At 39.4% G+C, this 13348-nt stretch overlaps 1 protein-coding gene across 4 annotated transcripts in view; it reads left to right on the top strand.

Moving 5' to 3' along the window:
• srl (sarcalumenin) overlaps positions 1-13348 on the top strand; it is a 59996-nt gene that overhangs the window by 10659 nt on the left and 35989 nt on the right. For 2 of the 4 annotated variants that reach the window (XM_043711465.1, XM_043711466.1), the window contains exon 1: positions 9297-10250. In XM_043711465.1, coding sequence (XP_043567400.1) covers positions 9503-10250 — 748 coding nt within the window. In that variant the 5' untranslated portion in view covers positions 9297-9502. The other 2 variants (XM_043711467.1, XM_043711468.1) reach the window with 2 other exon arrangements.

Here is a 13348-nt window from a genome sequence, read left to right on the forward strand (position 1 = left end):
TCTGAGACATCCTTGATCCTGGCACCAGGGAAACAACACACCATTCTGCTTTTTCTCTGCTGGCCACAGAAATGTCTGTCGGTACCTCGGACTACAGAATCCCCTAACACAATTGATCTCTTGGAAGGCGACGTACCCCTCGTTGCATTAGAGCCAGTCTCAATACCAGAAACTTTGCTGTTCGTGCTACGTTCCCCTGAGAATCCATCACCCTCTACATTCTCCAAAACAGCATACCTGTTTGAAATGGGTATATCCACAAAAGACTCCTGCCCTAGGTGCTGACCTCTCTCATCCTTCCTGGAGTTAACCCATCTATGTGACTGTATCTGAGACTTCTCCCCCTTCCTATAACTGCCATCCATCACATACTGTTGCTGTTACAAATTCTTTATCGCTTCTATCTGTCTCTCCAACCAATCTACTTGATCTGATAAGATTCGCATCCAACAGCATTTATGGCAGATATAATCTGCAGTAACCCTTAAACTCTCTTTAAATTCCCACATCTGACAAGAAGTACATATCACTGTAAAGGCCATTTTTGCTCCTTCACAATCTACTGACCCAGAAAATAACACCGTCTTATTCCTCTACAAACACTGCCCCAGGTTAAATCAATAGCTATGGTTTATATTTTAAGTTTAATCAAAAGACTTGTCTGAAAAAACATATAATCAAGAAATAATCCACTATACTCACTACTGCAGCCTTTCTCTCGGACAGACTTAAAACAACAATTAACTTATCTGATTCTGTGCTGTGAACGTCACCCAAGAGTTCCTCCAAGATTAGTTGTGAATTTCACTGTTTGTTAATTTTCCCAGATGCACTCCGATTGTCCAGCGATACATGAATTCAAACAGCAAAGACAGTAACTGTGCAGGTTCTCTCTCTCTCTCTCCTGCACTGTCCTCACCATGTGCTTCCTTTGTCTGCTCTTCTTCCTTTTAAAACTGCTGTTGTTTTGACTTTTTTTTTCCAAAGTTCCAAAACAATGCAACAGCATATAAAACAGTAACTGCTGCTCCTGGAGTTCAAGGAAATCACCTCCAACACCTAAAATACCTCAAAAAAAGGAGTAGCTCTTACAGCCAGAAATTTTGGTAAGTGTAATATGCTTAAGAGGCACAGTAATGTTTGATTCCTAAAATCATTCTATCACTGAGATTGTCCTTGTAGCAAGTATGGATCTGCTGTCAACTAATTTATAGAATTATTGCAATGGTCTGTTGATAGCCACAGCATCATTGTATTACGTTTACCATGATAATAGATGATGAATTAGATGGGTGTTCATCTTCTCTTGTCTGGAAGTTCCAATGTTCAGGATATGATAAAATATAGACTTAAAAGGTTAGTTTGAAGTGGGTGGGTCATTTGATTCTGACTGAGGTGGCAGCTAGGAGGGACTGTTGTTGCACGCTTCAAGATTCTACAAGATCTAAAACCAAGAACAGCATCAATTTTCTGGAAAATAGGCTCATTCAAGTCTTGATGTTATGCAAAGTCAGAAGTTCAAATGGCACCAGGTTCTATTCCAACAGGTGTATTTGAAATCACAAGCTTTCAGAGTATAGAATTTTCATTCGGTGAAGTGGACTATAACCTGGCATTGTGTGACTTCTGACTTTGTCCACCCCAGTCCAACACCAGCACCTCCATATCTTGATGTAATACAGTAGATGATGGGCTTTTGACCCAAGTTAATTGGGAATTAACTTCGAGGAGAAAGTGAGGACTGCAGATGCTGGAGATCAGAGCTGAAAATGTATTCCTGGAAAAGCACAGCAGGTCAGGCAGCATCCAAGGAACAGGAGAATCGACGTTTCGGGCATTAGCCCTTCTTCAAGCCAACGTCGATTCTCCTGTTCCTTGGATGCTGCCTGACCTGTTGTGCTTTTCCAGGAACACATTTTCAGCTGGGAATTAACATCAACTCAAACACTATTTCCTTTCTTCTTAATTTGTCCTTAACATAAATCAAGAACATAAGAAATAGGGGTAGATGTATGCCAAATTACCTCTTGAGTCCACCCAATTAATCAAAAACATCATGACTGATCTCTTAATTCAGCTCCATTTCATGCCTATACACCATGAATCCCTCAAGATCAAAAAACTGATAGATAACAGTCCTGAATATACTGGATGAATGAGACTCCACAGTCTGCTGGGGCAGCAAATTAAAAAATTTCACAACCCTACCAGCAAGACCTTTTTTTGGATGCCAGAGTTTCCCACTCTATTACCTAAACAGTCATCAGGGAAATGATCCTGTTGATCATAGCCTCTCTGCCATCCTTTAACGTCCCAAGGAGCTTTGATTAGATGCAGACAGGACTTTTTGTTTCTTACTAAGATTGAGGGTCAACCATGGAAACCAGCAGACCAATCTCATTAGCCGAAAGCTCTGTAGTTCCAGTGGCAGTAATGGCCAGGCACACACACAGTCCCCAATTGAGTCCCAAAGTACAGAACCAGGTAAATCCAAAAGTTTCACAGAATAGAAGAATAATGAGACTCCGATAATGCTAGGGAGAAGGGTTTGAGGGTCTTGATAGAGGGTGGGTGAAGGGAGCACTCAGTGAACGGCACTGGTTGGGGCGGGTCACCTGATATGGAAAAGAGATCTTTGTGGGAGGTGTACCCTGACACTTTCCCACCTGGTGCCCAAGCACAGTGATTTGCCAGGTTTCTGCCTACTCTTGAATTTCTCCTACCAGTTTTTAAAAGGGAAGAAAATAACCCTTGTGTCCATTTAAGCAGCTCAGTTGGGACAATTGAACTTTGGTTACTCCACATAAAATGACACCGGTTTGGGTAGGCAGTTAGGCAGGTGCCAATCCCCCAACCCCAAATGCACAAGTGGACTGTATAATTCTGTTTTTTTGAGGGAAGAAATTCCTACTGATTGACTCTGCCGACTTGTAAAATTACTTTTCAGGTACAACTAAGTGTAACATAAGCAATGAAAGTGCAGCAGTATTTGTTGATAATAGTGACAAGATAGCGGTGAGGGCTGTACGGCATGCGACACAAAATGCTAATTGTGACTAATTGAAAAGTAAAGAAAACACCCAACTACTAGCAAATTTTGCCAAATGAGAAAATTATGCAAATAGAAACATGACCAACTACCATAGCAACTAAAGGAATTCTAGAAAGTTGGTTGTGAGAATTGCTGGTTTATGCAAGAATCATAGAAAAATAGTCTAGTGAGACATGTACATGACATCAGCACTAATTCGGTGAAACATGTGTAAGTGTTGTTTCATGAGATGAAACAGCTTTGAATTTCAAAAGCATTCCAATCACCCATCACTTTTTGGGCCTGTATGTATGTAGTGAAGGTAAAACCTCCAGTGTAATTCATGAAAAGAAAGATCCCATAGTTATATATTGCTCTGATTCCTGTTCTCTGGATAACCCAAAGGATTCCACAATCGATGGGCTTAATTTCTGCTCATATGTCTAATGGTCTTATAGTCTATTATTCAATCTGAAGCGTAGTCACTAATATTTTCCAGGAAGTTTGGGCAGCAATGTGTGTCCAGCAAGATTCTACAAACCGCAATATGTAAAAAGACCAGTAAGTCTATTTTTTGGTAATTAGATTACTTACAGTGTGGAAACAGGCCCTTCGGCCCAACAAGTCCACACGCAATGTGTCCAGCAAGATTCTACAAACCGCAATATGTAAAAAGACCAGTAAGTCTATTTTTTGGTAATGTTAGTTGTAGGACAAATATTATTCAGGTGATAATAGTACCACTGTCTTTTTTAAACATTCACTTTACATTTCATCTGCAAGACAGAATACCTGACAGTACAGCACTCTCTCTCAATATCGTACAATAATTTAAGCCAATACCTCAGAGCAGTGAACCTGCACAGTTCAGCCTCTATGGTGGAGGCTGGTACAATTGCAACATTTAAAAGGCATTTGGATGGGTATATGAACAGGAAGGGTTTGGAGGGATATGGGCCAGATGCTGGCAGGTGGGACTAGATTGGGTTGGGATATCTGGTTGGCATGGACGAGTTGGACCGAAGGGTCTGTTTCCGTGCTGTACATCTCTATGACTCTATGTGCTCACATCCTTGCAAGGGGAGCTGAAGCTTGAAAACTGGATCAGTGAGATGGTCCCATTCAATCACAAAAAGAATACGCATAAACATTTGATGTGACCGGATGGGTAAACACCTGCAATGATTGAATTATTATCTTAATAGACAGGTGAAGAATAGGCAATTTGGATGAGGTGCCTTGGAACTGCACAAACAGTAAATTCCCGAATATAGGAATAATGATAGAGGGAATATGATATAGAAAAGAAAATTCATGAGCAGGACATGACTGCTGAAGCAGTAACAGATCATCACGCTACAAAACAAAAGCTTAGAAATCACCGCTAATAGTGTTCATATCTGTAGACAATGCCTCCAGGTGAAAAGGAAGTTGATCTATACCTCTGGTAAAACTGCAATGGACATAATCTGAACATGTAATTTTAACTGCTAATCTATCTGGACATGCTACCTAGTCTGCATTGCTTTTGCTAGAATATTTTATGGATTTCCAATACTGCTTCCCTGGTTCTTCAAACAGGCAGTAAGTTGAGTGCATTGTAATAGAAATGGCAACATATAAACCCATACACTCAAAGGCCTGTTTATATGTAGAACACTGAACTAGGTTACAGAATCAATTTGAGGGGTTTGGGTTGTCCATATATAAAACATTGGATATTCAGGAACAAAACTAACTGAGATGCTTGTGTAATACCCCTAGAATGAATCACAAACTGGTTTTAATGAAAGGATATACATACAGATTAACTGCTAATCTGGTGTGAATTACAGGATTATACACTTTAAAATAATCAAGGGTAAATGCAGAGAGAATAGCAGTAATCTGGGAATGAGTTACTGACTGGAATCTAGTAATGAGGTTTGCATGGTGTATGTATAAAATAAGAAGAATTACAAATTCTGGTCCAGTTGACCTGAATGGAAAATAAATTCTGGCGTGGTACATAAAGGCTTGCTGATTCACCATTTCCTGCTACTAGGCAAGACCCATTTCATCACATGAAGTCAATCTTTTGAAATTCCAAGTGGAGATTTTTTTCCATAATTTTCATGGAAATCCAGGCTTGGTGTCAGCAATTATTTTAACAAATTTTCATGGATTGTCATCCTTCTGCTTTAGCTGTAGTGTAGGTCTAAAAGAAACCTAGTTTGAAACTTGAAAGTAATTTCATTGTTGGCTGTCTTGAGGATGTTGCTGATCCCAGATTCTCCCATGAAGGGTAATGCTCATCTGCGTTGGTAAAACAAAACAATTCTGACTGTTGAAAGCCAGTGCATGGAAAAGACCAATTCCAAAATGTGGGCTGTGTTGTCAGCTTTTTGAAATTGTTTCTAGTTCTCCAGAGGGAAAACGTTTTCTTAGAATGAGAAAAGGCTGCCACACAGGTCTGTATGACATTGAAGGGTTTGGTTTATGTCTGGGGGTGAGGCAAACAGCCTGTCATCCATCAGTATCCCTGTCTTCTCTGTGGAGAAACTCTTGGCCTCCATTTGGTCACTTTGTGACTACCTTGTTTCAATATTTTAAAAAGAAAGCTGAGAACTTCCTTTGATTTGATTTGAAATTAATTAGACTTATTTGCAAGGTAGATCACTAAATTTTGCAAGCCACACTTTTGATCATGTTGAACAAGGCTTCATTTCCAACTAAGTAGTTTGCTGACCCAGAAATTTGGAATTGGGTACAAACATTTGGTAGTGGTTGCACAGATGTTACTGTCTTTTACAGGGAAAATTAGAAAACGAATGGACTACTGAATTGGGTAGCTCAAATTGAGAAATATCTTGCCTTGTCAGACTCCCTGGGGGGAAAAGAAGCACCCAAAATGCAGGGTGCAGAATGTAGTTGACCTCGCTGACCACATAATCAAATTGTAGGCAGCCATGGAGACATGGACCCATGTGGGGTGTGGTTGGAAGACCCACCTTAATTCTCTGGGACTTTTTTCCTAGTTGGTTTTGAATTTATCAGAGCTCTATTTGTTACCCACTCATTCCGCCCCCACCACCCCACAAACTGAATGGCCTCTCATTACCCATGAAGCTGATTCAATGCCAACTCATGCCCCACCCATCCCAACAGCCTCTCATACTCTTTATGCCTCATCCATAACTTCTTATCAAGTATGCACTATGGTAGACCGTAGGAGTCATGTAAAGTTGGAAAATTAAACTGCTGAGAGCTCTTTTGCTAGAGATGTGATAGTGAAAGAACTTCCATTCATAAAATCCATTCAATGCTTTTAAATCTCCTCAATCATTTAACTAGTGACATTGTCATTCCATGAATGAGTTTAAAACATAATAAATCTGTCAAAAATCAAATTAATTTCGCTTCATATGTCATTATCAAAGACCGCTAACCCTTATAACATCTTTAAGGCTCAACCAAATTGTGAACTTAGAACCCTCCGTGAAATAACTGTAGCTTTTGAAACACAAAAAGCATTCATAATGATATAACATTCACTTTTAGGGAAAGGTCAACAAAGACCTACATTGAAACCGTGCTACTTTTTATTCTAATCTACTACCCATAAAAACATTCCAAAAAAGGTTTTTTTTTGTCTTTAACTCTCATTCATTAATGGCCTATTTTAAATTTAAAGTTCAGATCGTTTTAAAACCTTCATGTCATGACAGTTGTACAAGCTTTACCTACTCTTTGAAGGCATTCTATCCACTCCATCAATTCATAGCTCCCAAACTGCAGGTAAGGCTCTTGGACCTGACAACATCGGAAATGTTTGAACCCAAAATTGAGTTCAAATGGCTCTGCTGACACACTCTATCACTTCTTCTCTACTGGAAAATATTGAACCTGAAATGGGAGGCGATGTCTACATTTGGGTCCCACCTGCTAACTTTAAAGGTCCATGGAGCCTTTCCAATTTTGTGAAACTCTGGCTCTTTAACTCAAATAGCCAGGGCGGAAACCATTCATATTGAAAACATTCATGGTTAAACATAGACCTTTACACAGTTTAGGAATTCAAAATGTGAAAAGTTTTCTAATGGAGTGAGAGTGTTTCTGGGGGTTGGACATAATGTGGAATCAATACATTGTTTCAAAGAACAATTGCTTGGTACTTCTTTGTTTCAAAGAATTCTTGCTGTGATAACACATTCTTTAAATTAGGAGAATAGTGAGATTTGATGCATGGTGTAAATTAGAATGCAATCCTTTCCATTGGTGTGAGCATGTAACTACCATGTGGCAGGTTTACATAGGATATTTCCCTTGCAAAGGTGACCAAAATAAGTAATGATCGAAAAGATTGACAACAGTATGTGTTCAGGTAAGAAATGTTATATAAACAATATATGAATTAAAAGCGGGGACTTTGTTACATGCCCAATGAGGATTATCCTTCACCTTCCAACCTTTCCTTTGCATGAAGACTAAAGTTGGTTTGGCTTCTTATATGAAATACCACAAGAGATAGTCATGTGGAGGAGCTGGTATTGGGCTGGGGTGGACAAAGTTACAAATCACACAACACCAAGTTATAGTCCAACAGGTTTATTTGGAAGCACAAGCTTTAAGAGCACTGCTTCTTCATCAGATAGCACGTGGGACAGGGTCATAGGACACAGAATTTATTGGAAAAGATCACAATGCATTGAACAAACCTCAATTGCTGTTAAGTCTTTAATCACTTAAAATGGGGTTGCAGGTTTTGATTTAATATGTAAATCCCAGAACCTCTTTCAAGTCATAGTCCTGAGATCATGTAAGAGTTTATATTTTAACAAAAGGTAACATCTCAGCTCAGACAATGCATTAAAGGTGTGAGGTTAGAGTCTGTCTGTATGCCAACCTTGAGTCAGAGAACTAGTCTGACAAGGTTGGGATACAGACAGACTCTAATCTCAAACCTTTAATGCATTGTCTGAGCGGAGATGTGACTTTTACTAAATCTTAAGTTAACTCAGGACTGTGACTTGAAGTTCTGGGATTTACACATTAATGAATCAAAACCTAAGTGGTTAAAGACTTAACAGCAATCTAGGTTTGTTCAAAATATCACATCAGTTGTATGACACTAATCTTTTCTTATAAATTCTGTTTCCTATGATCCCTCCCCACTAACTATCTGACAAAGGAGTAGTGTTCTGAAAGCTTGTACTTCCAAATGAACAGACTCTAACCTGGTATTGTGTGATTTTTTTTAACAAGAGATAGTGTTTGTGTAAGATTTAGTTATACACACAGTCTTGACACCACAGGACTTACTTTTGTAATTCCAAAAAATCGCACAACACCCCCATGTGGTTATCTTCACTACATTTAATTTCTAGTAACTACTTTCTTGTTCTATCATCAGGCATTCTAACAGTCAAATTTTGGATTGATCCAGCCTGTGACATTATTGTAACACTCAATGCTATTTCCCTCAACATTTCCCTTTAATGATGAAAACCAGAAGTTGGATAATGCCTAGAGACAACAGCCTAGGTGATTTTCTCTCTCCAGAACAATATTAACATGTACTGCCATTCTACCAACTTCTATTATTGTTTGCTGATACTTGTAAGAATTGATACTAAAATATTCCCTACACTTAACTTTGGTTTAAATTGTCCCAGAAGGATTGGAAAAATGCAGTTAGTATTGTTACTCACTGCACTCAATGACAAATAGTTTTACTAAAGGTGCTGATCACAATTCAATTACTTGTTGCTGCCTCATGAAAGTCCTTTTTACTGGAAAACCATGCTCGAAAGGGGCATACAGATTTTAGTGTTAGTTTTAATAGACTGTCCTCACAATCAATGCTTCACTATTGAGTGACACAGGCCTATATAGCTCAATACGTGTAGCAATACCTGTTCTTCAAACATTTCTAAGTCTGTAACAACATTTCTTTGAATTTTTATTTTCCCTCTAAATTATTTTTAACAAAAACACATTGAAACAGAAAATTGGTCTTGAACTTAGTGATAATGTCTGATCATTTAGAGCCAGACCCAAGATTTCATTAATCTCAAAAGTGAAGATGTTGTCGTTCTTGCAGGAAACCAAGCCTTGGCCACAGACCCAAGTGTCAACGTGAATGATGAGAAGTTTATGAATGGTAAGCAGCAACGAGAAAAAGCCAATCCCCCACTGTCTGCAGACTCAGCATCTGATGGTAGTTCAGGCTTGGGATCACACAGTTCCACAGTGGAATTATTTGACAAAGAAGAAAAAGGTCAGTCACACATTGATAACTGTGTAGCAGCATGTTCAAGATGTGCTGCTGTACATGATAATGTGGTTAAGTGTGATGTAAAAGATCAAGAATCTCAAAGCAATGAAGCCAACTTCAAAAATGACAGTGAGGTGTTGGTTATAAATTCTGAAATAATTGAAAGCCTAGCATCTGACACTACTGATGTCAAGGGTAGTGTTCCTGCTGATAACATGAATGGTAATTCACAAGAATTGGATCACAACAGCACAGAAAATGAAAGTGAAGAAAATAATGACAACAAATCCCATGAAGGTGAAGAAACCAAACCAAGAAAGCAAGCACAAAGTGGGGCCACTGAACGTGCTGCAGATTCTGAAGAACAAAATGAACTAAACGGCAATAGAAGTGAGCATTGGCCTGAGGTGGATGATTCCAATGATGACTTGTATCACAAGGAATATTTTTCAAAGGAAACAGAGGATAAGACAACAAGCCAAGAAATGGACAAGTCAAAGGTGCTGGAAGAGGAAGAATTGGATAGTCAGGAAGCAGCTGATTCCGAGCAAGAAGCTAATATAAGGAATGGTGAATCTGAGGGACAACAGCAAAATGATGAGGGAATTGACAATAAATCTGAGATTGGAACAGTTGAGGAAAAAGTAATAGAATCTGAAGCTTCTGATAGTCAGGACATTTTAGAGATTGCAAAAAGTGACAATGGCAAAGAATCTGAGGAAAGTGGTGATAAGAATGTAGCATTTGCAAATGAAGTGCAAGTATTGGATCAAAAGATAGAAGAAATCAGAGTTTCTGAGGAGGAGATTATTAAGACAGGCTTCATTATTGATGAAGCAGCTTCCTTTCTAGGATCTGAGACCACAGGAAAGGAGAAAGCTGCAAATTTTGAAGGAAGAATGCCTGACAGCACTGGTGATAACATAGGGCTACCTCCTGAAGCAAAGGAGCAGAAGAAAGATGGTGAGTCATTGAAGACTCATCACTTAACATAGCACCAACATGTTTAGCCATGGAATTTCATTATATTCTTTGGGCTTCCCACATCAACGTCTTCTAACATTTCAGCCATATGAGTGAGGCTGACCAATGGAATGGAGTTATATTTGGATTTTCTGCTTGTGATGCCACTAACTTCACCATTAACACCTAGAGTAATTCATTAATATCACATTTTTTCACATTATGCATGGTTTCGGTGTGGTTTGATCTTCTTTATCTCTAATACTTGTGCACAGAAATTTGCTTCAGAAGATTACTGTCTCTGCCATCAATGTGATGCCTTATTTCAAGATAATACTTAAAACAATTACTACAATGCAGAATTAATCACTAGATCAGTGAAATTAGAACTGTGTTCATACAACAAACAGTTTGCTTACTCAATGTGTTAATTAAAATGAGAGAAGCTACACTTGTGCAACCAGTGTCTTGTCAGTCAAAACCCCACAATTTACATGAGGTAAAACTCTCTCTCCATAGTTCCAAGACATTGCAGGACATGTACAACACAGGTTAGATACAGCATAAAGCTCCTTCCACATCAAACACACCCAGGGAAGGAAACATTGGTTAGATGCTTTTGCGCACGGAAAGGAAAGCAAACCGCATCAATGTTCAGATGTATAAAGGTAACAATAGATAAGTAACTTTTTAAAAATCGAGCAGTGATATGATTGCTGCTTTTGGGTTTGGAAATAAGAGACCATTGTCCAGAACAGTAGAACCAAAGAATGTGGCCTATGCTTGAAAGGGAGATAGAACAAAACAAATTTGTGAAATATTTAATTGGATGAGCAATTAATCTAAAGTACAGGTTCCAAGGCGGATGGTGAAAATCAACAATATTAATTAATTTAAAGACCACTTATACAGGTTTAATTTAGAAAATAAGATTTTGGATTACAATTGCAACTCTTGTAATACGTGTAAGCTGCTTGGGAAGAGCAGGTGACTTTGAACCTATGGACATAAAGGTTACAAATGTGAATGACTTAAACTAAAGGGACAGTGAATCATCCCCATGAAGGGTATTGATAAGGTGAATAGCAAGGGTCTTTTCCCTACGGTCAGAGTTCAAAACTGACGTGCAATTTTTAAGGTTAGAAGAGAAAGTTTTTAAAAGGACATGAGGGACAATTTTTTTTTTTTTACAGTGTAGTTCATGTGTGAGATTAGACTAAATTCCCTACAGTGTGGAAACAGGCTCTTCAGCCCAACAAGTCCACACTAACTCTCCGAAGAGTAACCCACCCAGACCCATTTCCCTCTGACTAATGCACCTAATACTCTGGGCGATTTAGCATGGCCAATTCACCTGATCTACACATCTTTGGACTGTGGGAGGAAACCAGGGCACCCGGAGGAAACCCACACAGACACTGGGAGAATGTGCAAACCCCACACAAGCAGTCACCCGAGGATGAAATCGAACCCGGGTCCCTGGTGCTGTGAGGCAGTAGTGCTAACCACTGAGCCACCATGTCGTCCCAAAGTGGAAGTGGTGGATGTAAGTACCATTACAACATTTAAAATATTTGGATAAGTTCATGAATAGAAAAGGTTTGAGGGGATATATGCCAAACACAAGCAAGTGGGACTTGTTTAGTTTAGGAACATGGTCGGCGTGGACTAGTTGGACCAAAGGCTCTGTTTCCATGCTCTATGACTCTATCCCGATCTCCCAATAGCAGTGTTAAAACTCAGCTAACTTTTTTCTCTTTTTATAACACCAACAGATTGCAGGGACTGGTTCTGTGCAATGAACTTGTCTTCACATCACACACTGACACACTTGGGACATTTTAAAACAAATGCCAAATTCAACCAACCAATCTTAGTTTTATTCATTGTCTATGATGGTTTAGCTAATTTGATTCTTAGTTTCCCGTATGTGGTGCTTCATCATTTCATCAGGATCCCCAACGTAACTATGTTGTATTGGTAAGTACAGCAACAAATTTGTATGTAATAAAATCAGACGAACAGCAAATGTTAGTTAGACAATAGGTGCAGGAGTAGGCCATTCTGCCCTTTGAGCCAGCACTACCATTCACTATGATCATGACTGATCATCTTCAATCAGTATCCTGTTCCTGCCTTATCCCCATAAGCCTTGATTCCACTATCCTTAAGAGCTCTATCCAACTCTTTCTTGAAAGTATCCAGAGACTTGGCCTCCACAGCCTTCTGGGGCAGAGCATTCCACACACTCACCACTCTCTGGGTGAAGAAGTTTCTCGTTCTAAATGGCCTAGCCCTTATTTTTAAACTGTGTCCTCTGGTTCGGGACTCACCCATCAGCAGAAACATGCTTCATGCCTCCAGAGTGTCCAATCCTTTAATAATCTTATATGTCTCAATCAGATCCCCTCTCAGCCTTCTAAACTGAAGGGTATACAAGCCCAGCCATTCCAATTTTTCAACGTAAGATAGTCCTGCCATTCCAGGAATTGACCTCGTGAACCTACGCTGCACTCCCTCAATAGCCAGAATGTCTTTCCTCAAATTTGGAGACCAAACCTGCACACAGTATGCCAGGTGCAGTCTCACCAGGGCCCTGTACAGTTGCAGAAGAACCTCTTTGCTTCTATTCTCAATTCCTCTTGTTATGAAGGCCAGCATGCTATTAGCTTTCTTCACTACCTGCTGTACCTGCATGCTTGCTTTCATTGACTGATGTACAAGAACACCCAGATCTCTTTGTACTGCCCCTTTACCTAACCTGGCTCCATTTAGGTAGTAATCTGCCTTCCTGTTCTTGCCACCAAAGTGGATAACCATACATTTATCCACATTAAACTGCATCTGCCATGCATCTGTCCACTCACCTAGCCTGTCTAGGTCACCCTGTAATATCCTAACATCCTCCTCACATTTCACCCTGCCACCCAGCTTTGTATCATCAGCAAATTTACTAATATTACTTTTAATACCATCATCTATATCATTAATGTATATTGTAAAAAGCTGCGGTCACAGCACTGATCCTTGTGGTACCCCACTGGTCACCGCCTGCCGTTCTGAAAGGGAGCCACTTATCACTACTCTTTTTGTTTCCT

This window comes from Chiloscyllium plagiosum, chromosome 21 (assembly GCF_004010195.1).
Source record: "Chiloscyllium plagiosum isolate BGI_BamShark_2017 chromosome 21, ASM401019v2, whole genome shotgun sequence".
NCBI classification, from domain to species: domain Eukaryota; kingdom Metazoa; phylum Chordata; class Chondrichthyes; order Orectolobiformes; family Hemiscylliidae; genus Chiloscyllium; species Chiloscyllium plagiosum.